At 40.3% G+C, this 17503-nt stretch overlaps 1 protein-coding gene across 1 annotated transcript; it reads right to left on the reverse strand.

The window, feature by feature from the left end:
- Positions 1-62: 62 nt before the first annotated feature.
- On the reverse strand, positions 63-1050 carry LOC114628340 (olfactory receptor 2B2-like). The gene has a single exon (XM_028776320.1). It carries the CDS (start codon positions 1016-1018, stop codon positions 77-79), a length of 942 nt encoding a protein of 313 aa, XP_028632153.1. The 5' UTR covers positions 1019-1050; the 3' UTR covers positions 63-76.
- Positions 1051-17503: the final 16453 nt, after the last annotated feature.

The raw sequence follows: 17503 nt of genomic DNA on the forward strand, positions 1-17503 counted from the left end.
GTTCAGTAAAGAAGAAAACAATATAATTTACCAGGCTGTAAAAACTTATACTTATAGGGCTATTATTCAGGCATCCCTATTTTCTACTCAAGATGACCCTTGTCATCAACCTCTTGACTGCTCCCTTTACCTCTTTGTTCCTGAGTGTGTAGATGAGGGGGTTCAGCATGGGTGTGATGATCCCATAAAAGAGGGACACCATTTTCCCCCGGTCCTTGGAAGTAGGGGATGGTGGCTGCAGATACATGTAGATGGCAGTGCCATAAAAAAGTACCACCACAATGAGGTGGGAACCACATGTCCCAAACGCCTTTCGCCGACCTTCAGCTGATCTGATTCTCAACACTGCTTGCACAATGAAGGCATATGATATGAGGATGAGAGTCACAGGTATTAGAAGAAACAGCACACTGATGAAGAACAGCTCAGCTTCATTAGCTGTTGTATCCACACAGGACAACTTGAGCAGGGCAGGGACTTCACAGAAGAAATGGTCCACTTCCTTGTGACCACACAGTGGCATCTGAAGGGTCCATGTGGACTGTAATACTGAATTGCTGAAGCCACTGATCCAGCATGTAGCTGCCAAGTGGAGGCAGCGCCTTTGGTGCATGATGACTGAGTAGTGGAGAGGCCGACAGATGGCTACAAACCTGTCAAAGGACATGACACCCAGGAGAAAGCATTCTGTGGAACCCAAGGCCAGGAAAATGAAAAGCTGGGCCACACAGCCGCCATAGCTGATCACCTTCCGGGTGCTGCAGATGTTGACGAGCATCTGTGGGACTGTGCTTGTGGTGTAGCACAGGTCCAGCAGGGACAGGTTAGTGAGGAAAAAGTACATGGGTGTGTGGAGTTTGGAATCCAGGCGGGACACAAGAATTATCATCATATTTCCAAAGATGGTCAGAATATAGGACACTAGAAACACCACAAAGAATGGTAGCTCCAGCCATGGCCGGTCTGAAAACCCTAAGAGAATGAACTCCCATGAGATGCTCTCATTGGCCACACTCATGTTAAATGGTACAGCCTCTGGGTGACTGATGCACAAAGGGTTATAAGTTGGTGGGCATGCTGATTGGATGTGTCAATCAGCTATAAGGTGATGACACTGGAGAGTTCTGTGCATCCACAAAGTGATCCTGTTAGGGTGAAAATGTATTGACAGAAGTTTAAGTGTCTGTCAAACCTTTCAGAGGTGATTTGTATTCCAACAGTTTTTACCAAAGTGATTTCAAGGTTACAGCACTTTATCAGTTTCTACTGTCACAGAACTCCTTTGATGTGTGGTATTTTATGCATGGACTGTTCTCTGGTCTTTTTATCAAGTATCTGCTATCAGGGAGATACAGTTATTGCTCCTGTAATTTGAATCCAGTGTAATTTCTCTCCAGAATCAGTGTGAGTCTCTGTTCACTGGCATTCGTGAAAATTATTTAAATCTCATTTCTCCACTATTCCTGCCCTTCCCTCAAATAAATCCAGATATTGTAGCATCTATGGTAAGCTTTCAGACACCATGTTGAGAGTCTTGTCCTATTACTCTCATGTTGGAGAATCTACACAGCGCTGTTTGCTCATGTGCCATCTGAGGCTGGAAGTCTGGCTCATGCACTCCCAGCCCTCTTCTGTAACTAGTTACATTGCTCTGAGAATTCTTGTCCTCTGAACTTCAGGTTCCACTTTTGTAAGATACTCATTTATAAAGATACTACTTTAGTTATGGTTTCTATTCCTGCAAAATTACACCATGACCAAAAAGCAAATCGAGGAGGAAAGGGTTTGTTTATTCAGCTGACACTTCCATATTGCTGTTTATCACTCATGGAAATCAGGACAGGTGCTCAAGTGTACCCTGCTGAGCCTGACTCTGGGTAGGAACAGCTGAGTATGAATCAGGCAGCCTCAGTGAGGGAAGGACTCAGGAGCTCAGGAGACTCACTTGGAGCTTGTACAGTGCTCACTTTCCTAGAGGTCAGCAGCACAAGTGGTTGTGTGACAATCCCAGCTTCTATCCCCGGGTTTAAGGAAGCCCATCCTGAGTATGGCTGTTATCTTAAGTGTGGCTGTTATCTTTTGTGTAAACTGTTTGGCCATGCCTGGTTCCTGGAAACACAGAGGTTGGGCAGTTGTGACAGAGTGATAGATGCTTTGCTTTGAGAAATTATTCATAGCACTACATTTTCTGCGGGTACTTATGTGACAGGAGTGGCAGTTAAGAATGTATGCATTCCAAACAATTCTCAATGATAATCTAAGCTACCCTGTGAGATAATCACTATCTGAAATTTTGCTTTTCTGCTTTAGTCCTGTTCATCAAAATGTTAGCAAAGGGTGCTGGGGTTTTCTACTCATTTCAGAACATTTACGCCCTAGAAAACATTCCCTTACTCTCTCCTTTAAGAAATCTGAGATAATGGTCAGATATAGAGAGATTACGTTTTAAGTTTTTCTCTTACACAAGTTTCCAGATTTGTTTGAAATTTCCTGGTAACTGAAGGCCAACTTTCAACTCTCTTTCTCCTGTCTCCACCTCCGGAGTGCAGTGAATAGATGTGCATGGCCACTCCCCAGGTAGCAGTGCTAAGACAGAGCCCTGGGCTTCAGGCAAACTAGGCAAGCATTCACCAAAAGGTAGCTAGACTCCAAGTCGTGTGTGTGTGTGTGTGTGTGTGTGTTTGTGTGTGTGTGTGTTAAGTGAAAATATTTCACTAAAGAGTTGTATAGTAAATTCCACCCATTTAAAGAATATACAACATATGATATCTAAATAGTAATATGCAAATTAAAAGTTACCTTGCAGGATACAGAAGAGACCCATATCCCTGGGAATCTGGTAGAGAGAGGAAAGCAAAGCAGTCTTGGCCTACTAATCTGCCAGTTGTCTGTTCTCCTTTAAAATAAGCACCTCTTTCTTTTAAAATATTCTTAATTGCTTGACTCCCCAATTTATTTGGGTTTCTATTTTCAAACTAGTGTAACTTTAGTTAAAACTTTAATCACCATCAGATTCAAATCTTCATAAGAAATACAATTTCTTTAACTCATTACTTTCTTAAAATTCAGTATAAATCTATGAGACCATTTAAAGCAGGATGGCAGAAACACATCTTCATTCTCTTAGCCAAAACTACACATTGCCAAAAATGTGGGAACCAGGTAGAAAGAACAGGATAAACATAAACATTAGTAAAGATAAATTTCACATACTTCAAAATTTCATTTTTTGTTGTTTTTGTTTGTTTTCAGATAGGGTCTTATATAGTCGAGGCTAGCCTCACACTTGGTATATAGCTGAGGCTGGCATTCTCCTTCTGCCTTACTCTCCCATGTGCTGGGTATAGGTCTTTATTAACATTACACAGAACTTACATGTCATTTTATTACAAGAGTAATCACACCCTCCCCAAGTCCATACAATTAGAGTGACTCTATGTGTCAGTCCACCTAGGACTTGCTGTCCTGGTACAGAAACTGATGGAGTTACTTCCACTTTCAAACTGGGTCCTCACTGGATAAGCTATAAAGTCTCCCTAACCAATGCTAGGGCACAAAGTGAGTTCTGAATTATTGCCAAGGAGACATCTCACCAATAAAGACATTACTTGTGTTTTCTACTCCAGTGTGACCGATGATCCTCCTTGGGCCCTTGATTCTGATGTTTATCCTGAGAAACATTACTAAAAGATGACCTTTATAAGAAGCCTCATTATAGATAAAGGAGAGAAAATTAGTTGATACACTTCTAATCAATGGACCCCTCACTCTGAGAGTCATAATTTATAACCCCTTTGTAAACAATGAAACATATTAGTGATTCTGTGATATGTAAAATCCTCTCACGCTCCACAGTCATGGCACAAAGAAGCGTATTTGTCCTTTTAGCAGGAAATTTTGGAACAGAATAATAGCAGAGAAACACTCGAGAAGCAGGAAAGACAACGGGAGAAGTAAATTATTACACTGTGCTTCATTTAGCTTTCTGAATGTGTCCAACACTTCCAACAAGTGAGAGCCTCAGATGTTTATGATCTCCTAAAAGCACATCTCTAGGTAGTATTGCTATCATTCTGTGTATTAAGTAAACTGAACTCAGACTTCTATCATTAGCCTTAGTAAAAAGTGTTTGTTAATAAAAAGAACACAGACCCAAAGGTTAGGGTTTCCTTAGCTGCGTTAATAAACAACGTGGACCGTGCTCTCATCCTCGCCTCTTAGTGCCTAATGTACTTGCTCATAGCTGCAGCTGGTGTCTTTGAGGCCACAAAATAAGTTTCTCTCCTTTGAAGCAAACCTACATTGCAGCACCTTAGGGTGATATTATTCTCCTTTAGAATACCACACGTTCTGTCAGCCAGCAAATAAAAGGTTTGAATCATGTGAGAGCACAGCAGCGAGCTGACAACTGACATTTGTCAGTAAGTGTTTCAGAAAGCTGCTGACGAGTCTTTACAAGCTTTATCTGTGATCACTCGAGAGTGTTTTAACCTAAATGCCAGGATACTTCTTTGATGAATAATATCATTACTTTACTTATCTATTTTTATTCATAGCCTGTAATGGATGGGCCTTGTGTTTCTCATTTCCTTGAATTTTCTTGTCCTGTATCTGAGTTTGAATACTCAAAATGATGAGAGAGATCTTAAGAAAGCTCTTTATGCTTTATGGTGCAAAGGACATTGGAACAAGAAAGGCACCACAGTCAGCTCCACGCTTGCTAACTGCACAAGTGAACTAAACACTTTGAATATCAGTTTTATTTTCTGTGGTGGGATAGAGATGATATTTTCCTCTCCCTGTAACAACTATTTATTTGTGTTTCCTCAAATTACCTCACACCTCAATGAGAGGATCTTTATCATACCATACTGTTTTGCTAGATTGTAAGCGTACATAATAGAAGTCATTTTCCTACACAGCTAGTAAAAAAAAAATAATAAAAATTTAGTTTAGAAAAATGAGCCCTGAAGGCAGAGGCTGGGTTTATATGCTCCTCTAGCTTAGGTTGATTTCCTGAGAGCCCAGATCTGCATGAGCAGCAGACAGAAGGAAAAGCTGAACTGCTGTGAAGCCGCCAGTCCCACCGAGATCCCAGACCTCTTCTAGTGCTCAAATTCTAATACTAGTTTTAGCAGTTTGTATAAATGTATTTACTTACTGGCAATTTAAGCATTTGAAATGATGACTTTGCGTTGATGTCCAAGTATCTTTGAATACAAGTAGAGCTGACTTAGAGTCTGCAGATGCACCAGCGCCTTCCCACACCAGTTAGCCATACACTCATTCTGGAACACTGACTTAACGTTCTTTAGTTTCACTTCAAGGTAGGCGTTCTGAGATCCCCAAACATAGCTCACTGGACAGTGAGGAGTAAGTCTCGCTCAGGACTGAAATGTATGGGGTCGATGCCATGCCATTTATAATTTAGGGAAGCTACTGTTATTTTGAAAGATTAAAAGAGTATTATTTTCTCTGTCAGCCTTGCAAAACTGTATAAAAGATACTTTCTCTGTGAAGACTGGTGTTTCTTTTGGTCTGTGGAGGGAATCTTAATCTTTCACAGCCAAAGTTTTCTGTTTATAGTGGCAAAGCCAGGACTTGACCCAATGGGACATAGGCAGGGGAGCTGCGAGATGATGGCTTTTTCCTCACGGATTAGCTCAAGAAGAAACTTCCCCCTAGAGATGGATGGGGTTCTCAACTCTTTCTAACATTAAAGGAATGGCATGGAATGTCTTAGCAAATGGACACTAAATTTTGTGCTCAGTAGGGATTTGTTTTCTTTTTGTAATCTATCCAGAGAGCTTTCCAAAACCACTTGATTGCTGTTGTTTGTTTGCTAGATTCTTTTTGAGACAGGGTCTGGTGTAGCCCAGGATGACCTCAGCCTCCTAAATGCTGGAATTATCAGGGTGTTCCACCACCTTTGTTCACTTCTCAATTCAATGAGAAGAAAAATATTATTTTATGTATAAATATTCTAAGATAGCATCTAAGGTCATGCTGTTACCCTTTGATTTAACCAAGATAAAGCCTTTAGCTATGATTTGAAACTCTGTTGGTCTTCCTTGTCTGCCTAACCCTCCAGCAACCTCTGCTTCCTGCATTCTCCTCAATGCTCAGCCGCATTCATGGCACCATGACTCTGAAATGTTCCTTTTGCAATCTTGTTACTCTTTTGTGTTGATTAGTTGGCACTCTACCAAATGTCCATTTTTCTGCTCACAAATTTACAACAGTCTGGACTCGTGCATTCCCTCTGCATTTTATTTGCTGAAATTTCATTCAATTATTATTTTGACGCTCAGATTTCCCCGACTTTGTGCCCACAGAAGTCTCTTCAAACAGCCACTACATCCCTTTGTCCTTTCCTCTTGGTTCTAGAAATAGTCCTTTAAATTCAGCACAAGCTACGTCTGGAATGGCCATTTCTCCATTGCACTCTGGATTCCTTCAGGAAGGGATGTTAAAGACAGCATGATATAAGAGTACATGAACACCTAAGTATTTAATACCCCTGTATAGACATTCCCCACCCTTCCTAGCTCACTCATCTATACATGGTGAGCACTCCAGTTCTCAGTGATACCTTAACTTCAATCAAATTTGTAAAGTCCATGCAGGACTTCTTCCTTTCCATATTTACATGTTCCTTCCCTAAGTAGAAGAAATCGGGCTCCTCAATACAGTGCCTTCTTTATTTAATCCTCTGCAAGTAATCACTTTATCTATGATACATGCCATTTCATCAAGTCCTGGCAACCTCACAGGTATAGGATACTTGGTGTGAGCACCACAATCTTCTCTTTATACCAAAACTTCTATGTATGTAGTTTGTAAACTTTTGTTAGATTCTTCAACTATGCATAATGTTTTGAAATGTATCCATATTACTACACATACGTAAGTAGTGTTTTTCTCTTATTACAACTGGGATTCTATTTTACCACTACAGAAACAATTGCTTATTTATTTCTCTTCTTGGCTGAGGGAGTCTGTTTCATCTACTTTTTCATCTTTCTTAACTTTATTTTCCTTCTAGTTTTTGGGTTTGGTTTGACTGTGTAATACATTTTCTTGAGTCACTGTAATTGGTTGTTTAGCTGTGATCTTTCTACTTTTTATACGGATCCTGATGGGTATAATTTTTCCTCAGCACTGCTTTTGCTGTATTGCATACATATTTGGTGTGTTGTGTCTACAATTCTCTTTGTCTCATCCTCCTTTTCTTCTTTCTCCTCCTCCTCTTCTTCTTCCTCTTCTTCTTCCTCCTCTCCCCTTATTCCCCTTCCTCCTCCTTTCTCCTCCTCCTTTCATCCCTACCTCATACCCTTTCTGACTCATAGCTATATGGCTACCATGTCCTTCCAGCCTTGATGACTGAATCTTTGCCAAGTTGTTTCTGTCATGTTCATCACGGTGACTCATAAGTAACTAGTATACTATTCCTATTCCAGAAACTCTACTGATCACTTATCTGTACATGCAAATTACTGTGAATCATGTCATCTCTTAGTTAGACGATGAAAAGTCTTGTAGCTACTTCATTACCAACTAATATGAAAATTTAAAAAAGAGAGCAGGTGTCATGAATTAATTGTAGGTGAAATGTATTTATAGGAATATATCACTAGAACTCTTCCCAGAGACTTAGAAAGGGCCTATGCAAGTGCTAGGTTATGAAATTAAGCTCTGCTTCATGGTAAGTACACTGTGACCACTGCCTGTGAAGCCACCCGTGGTAGTGAAATCTATGTCCTCTTTTGCAAACTTAGCTTAATTCTAGATCACAAATTTTGCTTGTAGGCAACAGACTATCTCGGAAAGTATGCTAACCCTTCAAGAACTGAAAAAGTCATAATTAATAACAAAAATACTTGTACTAGTAACATAGGGCCATTGACATAATAAACACAAAAAGTTACTGTTCCATAGAGTGAACAGCTTTGAAGTGGACTTGAAGTTTCTTTTTCCCTAGAGAAAGTTGCTGGTCCTGGGTGCCAGCCAAGCAGCAGATGGATCCATACATCTATCCTAACAGTTAGCTGGCAAAAGCACAGAGCAAAGGGCAGGGGCTGTGGATAAAGTTGTTATATTTATAAAGCTTAAGTAACCAAAATGAAGTAAGGACCCAAACAGTCACACTTTCAAGCATTGAAGGTCTGGGGAATAAAATCCAGTCGTCATGACAACAGATGGGCTCAGATGAACACACATCTCGTTAGAAGAAAGACAAAGGAGACCCTCCCCAGTCTCAAGGTAGCTAAAGACAGTGCAGTCTTTTCTGATAGGATGTCCAGATCAGTTTTTGTCAATGTAACACCAGTTAGAGTCGTCAGGAAGGAGAACTCAACTGAGAAAATGACTCCATAAGATTAGCCTGTAAGCAAGCCTGTGGAGGCAGTTTTTAAAATGAATGATTGATATGGGAGAGCCCAACCTATTGTGAGTTATGTCACCCTGGGCAGTCAGTCCTGTGAAATTTTAAAAGAGTAGCTCAATATAATTCTGGAGAACAAGTCTGTAAGTCATGTTTCTCCATGTTCTCTGCTTCAGTTTCTGCCTCTAGTTCCTATCCTGATGTCCCCTTCATGATGGACTGCAAGCTTTAAGATGAAATAAATAATTTCCTCCCCAACATGCTTTAGGTCATGTGGCAATCACAGAAGTAGAAAGCAAGCTAGGACTCGAGGCTACCTGCCTTACACCTCTGCTCAGGCCCTGGCGGTATATGTAGGGAGCTCAGGTTCCCATCTGCTTGCCAAAGAACAAGAAGAACATCCAGACTCAGGGAAATGGTCACAGATCAGATTTATGAATACCTTGAGGCTCAATAAAACAAACATAAATGAGGACAACAATCATTTGACTTCTGCAAACTTTTACTCTTGACGGCTGACCAAGTATTTAAGATCTCCTTCCTGAGAAAATGCTTCCATGAAAGCCTCCAAGGGTGTGTTATGCTCTAATTACATCATCTTCTTGGAATTTGTAAGACAAATAAGTCCATGGATTGAAATCCCTACCACCATTGTCTGTAACCTAAATGTCTATAGTCTAAATGACTATAACGACAAATGACCTTGAAGTTAGCACCTTTACTGGAAGGAAGGATTGACTCCGCTGCTGACTCTGGAAAGGACCTACACCTTTGACCGTTATGTTATTCTTATTTTATGAATGGTGTTGTTGTTGTTTTGGTTTGAGTCAAGACAGGGTCTCACTAATATTTAGCAGAGGTTGGCTTCAAGTTCTCAATACGCCTGCTTTGTTGAGCTTGAGATTGCAGGCATCTGTTTCTTTCTGCCATTTCAGTGACTTGGGAATACCAAAAGGAGGAGAGGAGAGGGTATGGAAGGGCCTATTTTCCTCAGCTCTCAAGTGTCATGCTATACATTAGACTACAGCATCCTTGATTGTCTTTAATCTTCAGAACTGTGGAGGCTCTCTAGAGCGTGTCATAGTCAAGGGCTCATCTTCCTTCTGCCAGCCATATTTACAGGGGTTGAGGCATGAGGCAAAAATGTTCTGAGAAGTACACCACCATTTGATTTCATTCCGTTGACATAAATTTTACAAATTAATAACAGATACAGTAATTTCAAGACTTACAAGGCTTCTGCCAGCATAACCCAACATGATGCTTTACAGGAAACTTTTTATAAGTAGATAGAGCACAATTTAAAACACAGCAATATAAGCTAGTAGCATGGTCATCCATCAAGTACTTCATACTGTATATGTAGCAGTGTGTGACACATAACTGCTTCTGTATCACTGGGCAGCACAAATTTGTTTACATCAGTTCCACAACAAACACCGATGTAATGGCTTGTTCTAACAGTTGAAACAACCACAATGCCCATTAGGTAACAGAAAGTGTTCATCTCTGTGATGTGGTGTGGTCATGATCGTATATCTAGTAGGTCCCTAATCAAAGCATCGTTATGAAGCACAGGACTGTGTTTGCATCATAGCCTCCTGGAAGCCCGCAGTAGAGACAGAAGCCTGGCCAGGTATGTCATGACTCAGATTCAGGACTTCTCTAACTCCTGGCCTTTCCTGCTTTCACCCTGGCTCTCTGGGTTCAAAGAAGAGCAGGATTCCTTGAATCAACTCTCCTTAGCTATATGTTAAAACCATCTATCTGGACTTACCTAAAATTTTCCAACTATATTTCTGTAGGAGAAAAGGAATACTGAGAGAAAATACTATTTTTTCTTCTTATTTAAATATCTCAGTGAAGATAAGTTTGTTGCTTGTTAAAAGGATTTTTCTGTTTTTCTAACTCAATACCTGACCTGGCTACTTGCCAGGATATCTTGGGTTTTGTAGGAAAAAAAAAAAGAGTGCATTTCTGGTCTTCAGATCTGTTGATTTATGTTGTTACCTGAAGCAGGTTGTAAACACATCAAATAAAATGGACGTGCTGTGCTAGTTTTAAGCTGGAGGGGGAATATACTTTATCTGGGTTTTACTTAGATACAAATCAATACATGTGCGGCTTTAATCCAAGAGAAGGCTCATGCACCCATCTAAGCATCAGTGAGATGCTTTATCTCACTGACAATAGCCTGGATGCCATGTGGAGGCTGTGTAGATGCTGATAGAAGGTTTTAAACAAAAATGACCAGAGTTTTCTTATAGACCCATGCCTTGTCAACGAACAGTCAAGTGAAAAAAAGAGATTAAGAATGCATCTTAAACTATGGCTCACAGTCTCAATTTTCCTGTAAATTATATTAACTAGTTAATCAAGAGATATAGTAATTTCAAGAGTTATAAGGATTCTGCCAGCATAACCCAACATGATGCTTTACATGAAACTTTTTATAAGTAGACAGAGCACAATTTAAAACACAGCAATATAAGCTAGTAGTATGGCCATCTATCAATTTTATTATAAATTATAGTTATATATATCTGCATGTGTGCTTATATTTTCTTTACATTTAAATTCAATATACTTATTCGCAAAGATAGTTCAGAAACTTTGTGATAATGGAATTAACAGGAACAAAGTGTATCAAAAAATTGCAGGTTGATTGATCTTCTTTGTTGCTGCAACTGTCCTCTATTTGTCCTTTGAAAGCTCTTTCAACATAATTCTTTTGTCCTTTCATAGTGCCCTCATCTCTTCAAGGACACATTCACGGGGCTACAACACAGCCCAGGTTTGTCTTCTGTCTTATCTTGATTTGTAATTAACTGATATAAGATTGTCCTAATTTGGACTGTGACAGTTTCCCTGACCTTGCATCATGCTCACTATTTGAGCATGTCTAAGCTCTGTCACCATTGGCCAGGGAACCTTTGCAGGCCAGCCTTGCAATAGATTGTTTCTCTCAGGGTCTCTGGCTCCTTTTACTGGAGAATATATTTGGAAATCAAGATTTCGGCACTAAACATGTCCCTTGGTATATACTTTTTGCTTCTAGTTTCTCTCAACAAACAGCTTTTTAATGCTTTGGTTCAAGGGTGATTTGTCTCCCTCTAAGAGTCCTGTGTTGGAAGCCTGGCATTCAGTGCATCAGTACTGATGATTTGTTTTGTTTTGTTTTGTTTTGTTTTGTTTTGTTTTGTTTTGTTTTGTTTTGTTTGAGTTATGCTCTCATTATGAATCTCTGGATGTCCTGGAACTCACCACATAGGCTATGCTGGTCTCGAACTCACAGAGATCTGCTTGCCTCTGCCTCCCAAGAGCTGGGATTAAAGGAATATGTCACCATGTCTGGCACTACTGATAAGTGAAGCCTTTTACAAGATGATCAAAATGGAGAAGGAATTGATGTCTCATGGAACAACAGTTTGTTCTCTGGAAATAAATGTTGTAAAAGGCACGACTGGCCCCTAACAAGTTTCACCATGCTCCCAGCATGATAACATCCATTTTGTCAATACTGGTATCATATTTGGACTTTCAGCCTCTCAAACGATGACGTAAATAAGTCTTTTCTTTGTATATTGTCTAGCTTTAAGTATTTTATTATAGCCATGATAGACAAATACATAAACATTGTATTATTTCAATCTTTGTCTCTCTCTCTTTCTCTCTCTTTGTGCTTGTGTGTGTGTGTGTGTACACATGGTTCCTTCCAACCTCCTTCCTTTTCCTAGTTTCTTTCTCCAACAATGGGAATCTGGTTTTGCTATCTACTATATGTTTACTCCGTGTTCAATCCTATTATACAAATAGTTTCAGAACTGTTAATTTCTCCTTCTGGAAATGATAAGTGTTATTAGGGATCTTAATAATAGTGTTAATAACAAGAATTTTAATGAAGCTCTTTTTGTTTTTACCCTGAAAGCAACCATTACAATAGTCTTTTTCTGAACATTGTTAAACCATCCACGTCATTTATCCTCTGCAACTTGGGTACAGTGCACACTTTTAGTTCAGGTAGATCATTTACTTCTGTTTGTATTTCTTTTGGACACCTCCCATTTTGCTCCACTTTGCCTACTTAAAATTTTAATACACAAAACATTACTGAACTATAAATGAGTTGTTCAAACATGAGGGTTCTTTTCTCTTTACAGATGATCCTTATTCCCTTTTTCCATGTGTGTTCTTTGTGTGCAGATGTGTGGGTCCAGTGGGCAGACTTGGGTGTACTTCACCAGAGTCCAGATTGTCCTTTGAGACAGTCTTTCACTTTTCCCTGGAGCTCACCAACTTGGCAAGGCAGATTGTTCAGCAAAGCCTGCAGATTCACCTGAGCACGTGGGATTGTGAGCATATTGTGCCATGCTCAACCTTGTAGCTTGGAATTGAAATCAAATCCTCCTGCTTGTACAGCAAGCACTTTACTGAGGAAGCTATTCTCCAGCCTCTCGATCTCTCTTTTAAACAGACACTTATTTTTATTTTAATTTGTGTGTGTCTGTGTGCGTGTGTGTCTGTGTGTGTGATTGTCTATCTGTCTGTCTGTCTGTCTGTCTGTCTGTCTGTCTGTCTGTCTGTGTGTCTGTGTGGGAGTGTGTGCACATGCATGCAAGTGTCTTCAGAGACCAGAAGAAGGAATCTGATTCTTTGGAACTGGAAATAGAAGCATTTATAAACTGTCTCAAGTTGATCCTAAGAACTGAGTTTGGGTTCTCTGCAAGTATTCTATGCACCACTAGCCACTGAGTCATCTCTGCAGCCTCCACACACTGTCTTTTAAAGAGTCATTATTTTCTCTTATTTTTCAATGACACATTTATATGGAGTCTCAAAAGTGATAATACAGAGAGATCATGTGTACTCCACATCCAATGATATGTCTTCTATAACTACAGTATAATATCAAAGCTAGGAAATGGATATTTGTCCTGTGCTGGCTAGTTTTTATGTCAACTTGACACAAACTAGAGAAATCTGAAAGGAACCTTAATTGAGAAAATGCCTCAAGAAGATAGGGATGTGGGCAAGTCTGTAGAGCATTTTCTTAATTAATGATTGTTGGAGAAGGACCCAGCCCATTTTGAGTGGGAACACTCCTGGGTGGTCCTGGGTTCTATAAGAAAGCAGACTGAACAAGCCACGAGGAGCAAGCCAGTAAGCAGTGTCCATCCATGGCCTCTCTATCAGCTCCTGCCTCCAGAGTCCTGTCTTGTTTGATATCTTGTCTGACTTCCTTCAGTGATGAACAGTGATATGGTAGTATGAGCCAAATAAACCCTTTCCTCCCCAAATTACTTTTGGGCATGGTGTTTTATCACAGCAGTAGTAACCCTGACTAAGACATGTACAACCTTAGAACTTATCCCTAGGTTCACAAGCTTGTGTATGAGTGTTATGCAAATTCATCTTTCTACCAGTAAATTTGTGTTCCCACCACTGCAACCCAGATCCACGATTACACTATCACCATGCTATTCCCAGGCTCCACCCCTGTAGCTCCAAGCACAGCTCTTTCCTCTTACAGCCCTGTGTCTGACTCCTGGCCAACACTTATTGTGTTATTTTGAGAATGGTTGTATATGGAATCATGCGGTCTGTAACCTTAAGGTCAACTTTCCTCCTCTGCTTCATTCCCTCAGCAGCCTTCCTGTAGCTGCATTTATCCACTCTTTGATATTTTAAATGACCAGGTTGTATTTCATGCAATGGATGCAGCAGAGGTTTCTACGTAACCTCTCAATTACTCCAGGACATTGAAGTTATTTCTATAATTGAATACTACATGTGAAACTATATAAAGGTATGTAGAGTTTTGTGTGAGAGTAAGTGTTCTTTTTACCAAAGTAAAAATTAAGACATATTTAATTGGATTAAAAATTAAGACATATTTAATTGGAGTTTATTTACCATATACTCATTTGGATTATCATAATCCAAATGAGTATATGGTAAATAAACACTCTTCTTTTCTTGAGACAGGGTCTAGCTGTGTAGTACAGACTAGCTGCAAGTCCATGGCTACTCCTCCTTCCTTAGCCTCACAAATGCTAAGACTAAAAGTGTGAGTCAAGATTCCCAATTCTAAATATTTAAATCTGTTAATAATTGATGCTTTGTGTAGTGTTTTGACCTGCTTTTCTTTTTCCTTTTGTATTGCTAGGAACAGAATCCAGAGTTTTCCACATGCTAGGCTGAGATTTGTCCCCAGCCTGTATGTTTTAAAATGTCATTATACATTCAGGTACAATGAAGAGTGAAGTACATAGTCTGTAGCCTGTTCTCATATTCTACAGCTGGTTTTTGCAGGGTTTTTTTTTTTTTTTGGTGGGGTAGGGGGTTTAGGAGGTAGAGTGGTATAGATTTGTTTTGTTTTAAAACAGAATATTACAATGTACCCTAGGCTTGCCTGGAACAGACAGGAGTTCTCCTTCTTTTAGGGGTGAGGTTATGTGAAATACCATCCCCCCTTACCCCCACCTCAACCTCCCCATCTCTCTACCTCCCCATTACCGTTGGCATGTTGACTGGTGTTGTCATTATGTAGTTGTGGTGGTTTATAAATGCTTGACCCAGGGAATGGCACTAGTAGGAGGTATGACCTTGTTGGAGAAAAAATGTCATTGTGGGCATGGGCCTCAAGACCTCGGCCTAGCTGCCTAGAAGCCAGTCTTCTCCTGTCTGCTCCTGCCTTTCTTTGGATGAAGATGTAGAACTTTCAGCTCCTTTATCACCAGGCCTGCCTGCATTCTGCCATGCTTCTTGCCATGATGATAACGGACTGTACACCAGAATCTATAAGCCAGCCCCAGTTGAATGTTGTCCTTTAAAAGAGTTGTCTTGGACATGGTGTCTGTTCACTACAACTGAAACCCTAACTAAGACAGTAGTCTTATTTAGGAAAGTATACAGTACAGGTGATAGTTTTTTAGAAGGACAGAACCAATAAGATTGTGTGTGTGTGTGTGTGTGTGTGTGTGTGTGTGTGTGTGTGTGAAGAATTGATTAAATCAGCATACATCAAAATAGTAAGAACAGTTGTCTCACCCTTGAGAGGCTGAGGAGCCAGCATTTTCTTGGTTCTTGAGATGAGGGTACCTCAGCAATGCCAATCTGGCACCAAAAATCTGGAAGATTTCATGACAACACTGATCTTTAGCCAATGAAGGAAATCTGGAAGCGCTGTGTCTGATCTCAGCAAAGAAAACAGCAGCATCAACAGGGTGAATCCACTCTGCACGAAGAGGGAAGCCAACTGAACAAGGATAAATAGTCTTGCTGCTAACCCTGTCTTTTTTTCTGGGCTGCTACCAGACTGTGCCATCCACATCTGGGGTGGCTTTCCCTCCCCAGTCAAGGCAATCAGGACAATTCTACAGGTGAGATTCCTACTCAGGTGATTCTAATTTGTAACAAGTTGAAATGAAAACAAGTCATCACACCTATTTCATGATTTCACACCTATTTCATGAGGTTTCATGAGTGCAGTTTCCCTGGCAGGTCTAATCCATGCCTTATCTCAGAGTTGGCATCCAGGTCTTCTGACTCTTATGACCTTTCTACCTCTGCTTCTATGTTGTTCCCCAAGCCTTAGGTGTGGGGTTGCATTGTAGATATGTCCATTGTAGTTGGATGCCCCTACCCTAGTCACTTATCTGCAGTTTGAACAGTTATGTACCTCTGTAGGTGTCTCTGTCTCCTGCATAAAGAAGATCCTTTGATGAGGGATGAGAGCTATGCTTACCTATGGGCATAAGGATAGGCATTTATGGTGTACTTGGAAATTGTACTGCTTAGGAAAGCAGCAGTAGTAGGCTCTACTAAAGGATCTATGACCTTCCAGTGCTGGTGGTTGACTAGGTTTACAGTGCCAGGCATGAATCACCTCCTACTGATTGGGCTTTAGGTCCAATTAGACAGTTGTTAATTGAACTCCAAGATAAAAGTGTCACTGTTGTACCATTGGGGACATATTGCTGGGCCAATTGTTGGGATCCATGGGTTTTCAACAGGGTAGGACTAGTGCTTGGTTTTCTCTCTTGGGAGCTTACATAGCACCTTCCCATACTGTGGGAAACAGACCTTTGGGAGGAGGCTTTGTGGTCAGTTCCAGCTCAATCCCTTCAAATCCTGTGCCCAAAGTGTGTGTTGTCCTCAGAAGTGGGGTTCTACTTTCAAGGTTTGGGAGATGACCAAAGCAAATGGAATAGTCTCTTTGGTTTTCAAGATTATGTGAACTTCCCAGAACATTGACTCTAAGGGAGGTTTCCCATGCCTGGCACCAGGATTTTTGTTAGATAGTCCATTCATCTTGGTAGAGCATTATACAGCATTTAGCATAATTCCATCCAAATATATGTACACATATATGTATTCTTAAGTAAGCTTATAAGGTGTTTCCCTATGGCTTTTCAAACATCCTTAGTATTATTTATCCACAGCCCCTTCCCTGTATTATATACCCTTCCTGCCTGCTCCCAGTTAAAGTACCCTCCTCCCATTTCCCCCTTTTCCCCTTTCACAGCACTTGTGTCTCATTCTCTACTTCTCTAGAGCTTCTGTTTTTCCCTCTCCAACATGATCCTGTTTTACTTTCCTAGCCTCTGTGGTTATATCAGATTATGTGCTCAAATCTAAAGATCTGGAGCTAGAATTCACAAATAAGAGCAAATATACAGCATATGTCTTTCTGGGTGTAGTTACCTCACTTAGTAAATGTCCTAGTTTGTTTTCTATTGCTGTGATAAACACTATGACCAAAGGCAACAAGGGGAGGAGCTGGGTTAGTATATCTTGCCTGTTAGGTTGGAGTCCATTATCAAGGGAATCCAGGGTATGATCTCAAGACCTAGAAGTATGAGCTGAAGCAGGGACATTGAAAAATGCTGCTTACTGGCTTGTTCCTCGTGGCTTGATGTTTTTTTTAAAGAATTATTATTTAGAAGGCAGGAGGAACCACCTGCCTAGGGATAGCACTGTCTACAGTTGTCTGAGCCCTCTCACATCAGTCACTAATTAAGAAAATGTCCTATAGATTTGCCTACAGGACAATCTGATGGAACAATTTTCTCAATTGAAGTTCCCTCTTCCAGATGACTTTAGTCATCTAAACAAAAC

The sequence above is a fragment of the Grammomys surdaster genome, unplaced genomic scaffold (assembly GCF_004785775.1).
Source record: "Grammomys surdaster isolate TR1022 unplaced genomic scaffold, NIH_TR_1.0 267, whole genome shotgun sequence".
Classification (NCBI taxonomy): domain Eukaryota; kingdom Metazoa; phylum Chordata; class Mammalia; order Rodentia; family Muridae; genus Grammomys; species Grammomys surdaster.

What these genes read in the sequence shown, in the direction of transcription:
- LOC114628340 (XM_028776320.1), bottom strand. Translation starts at nt 1,018, where the DNA reads ATGAGTGTGGCCAATGAGAGCATCTCATGGGAGTTCATTCTCTTAGGG.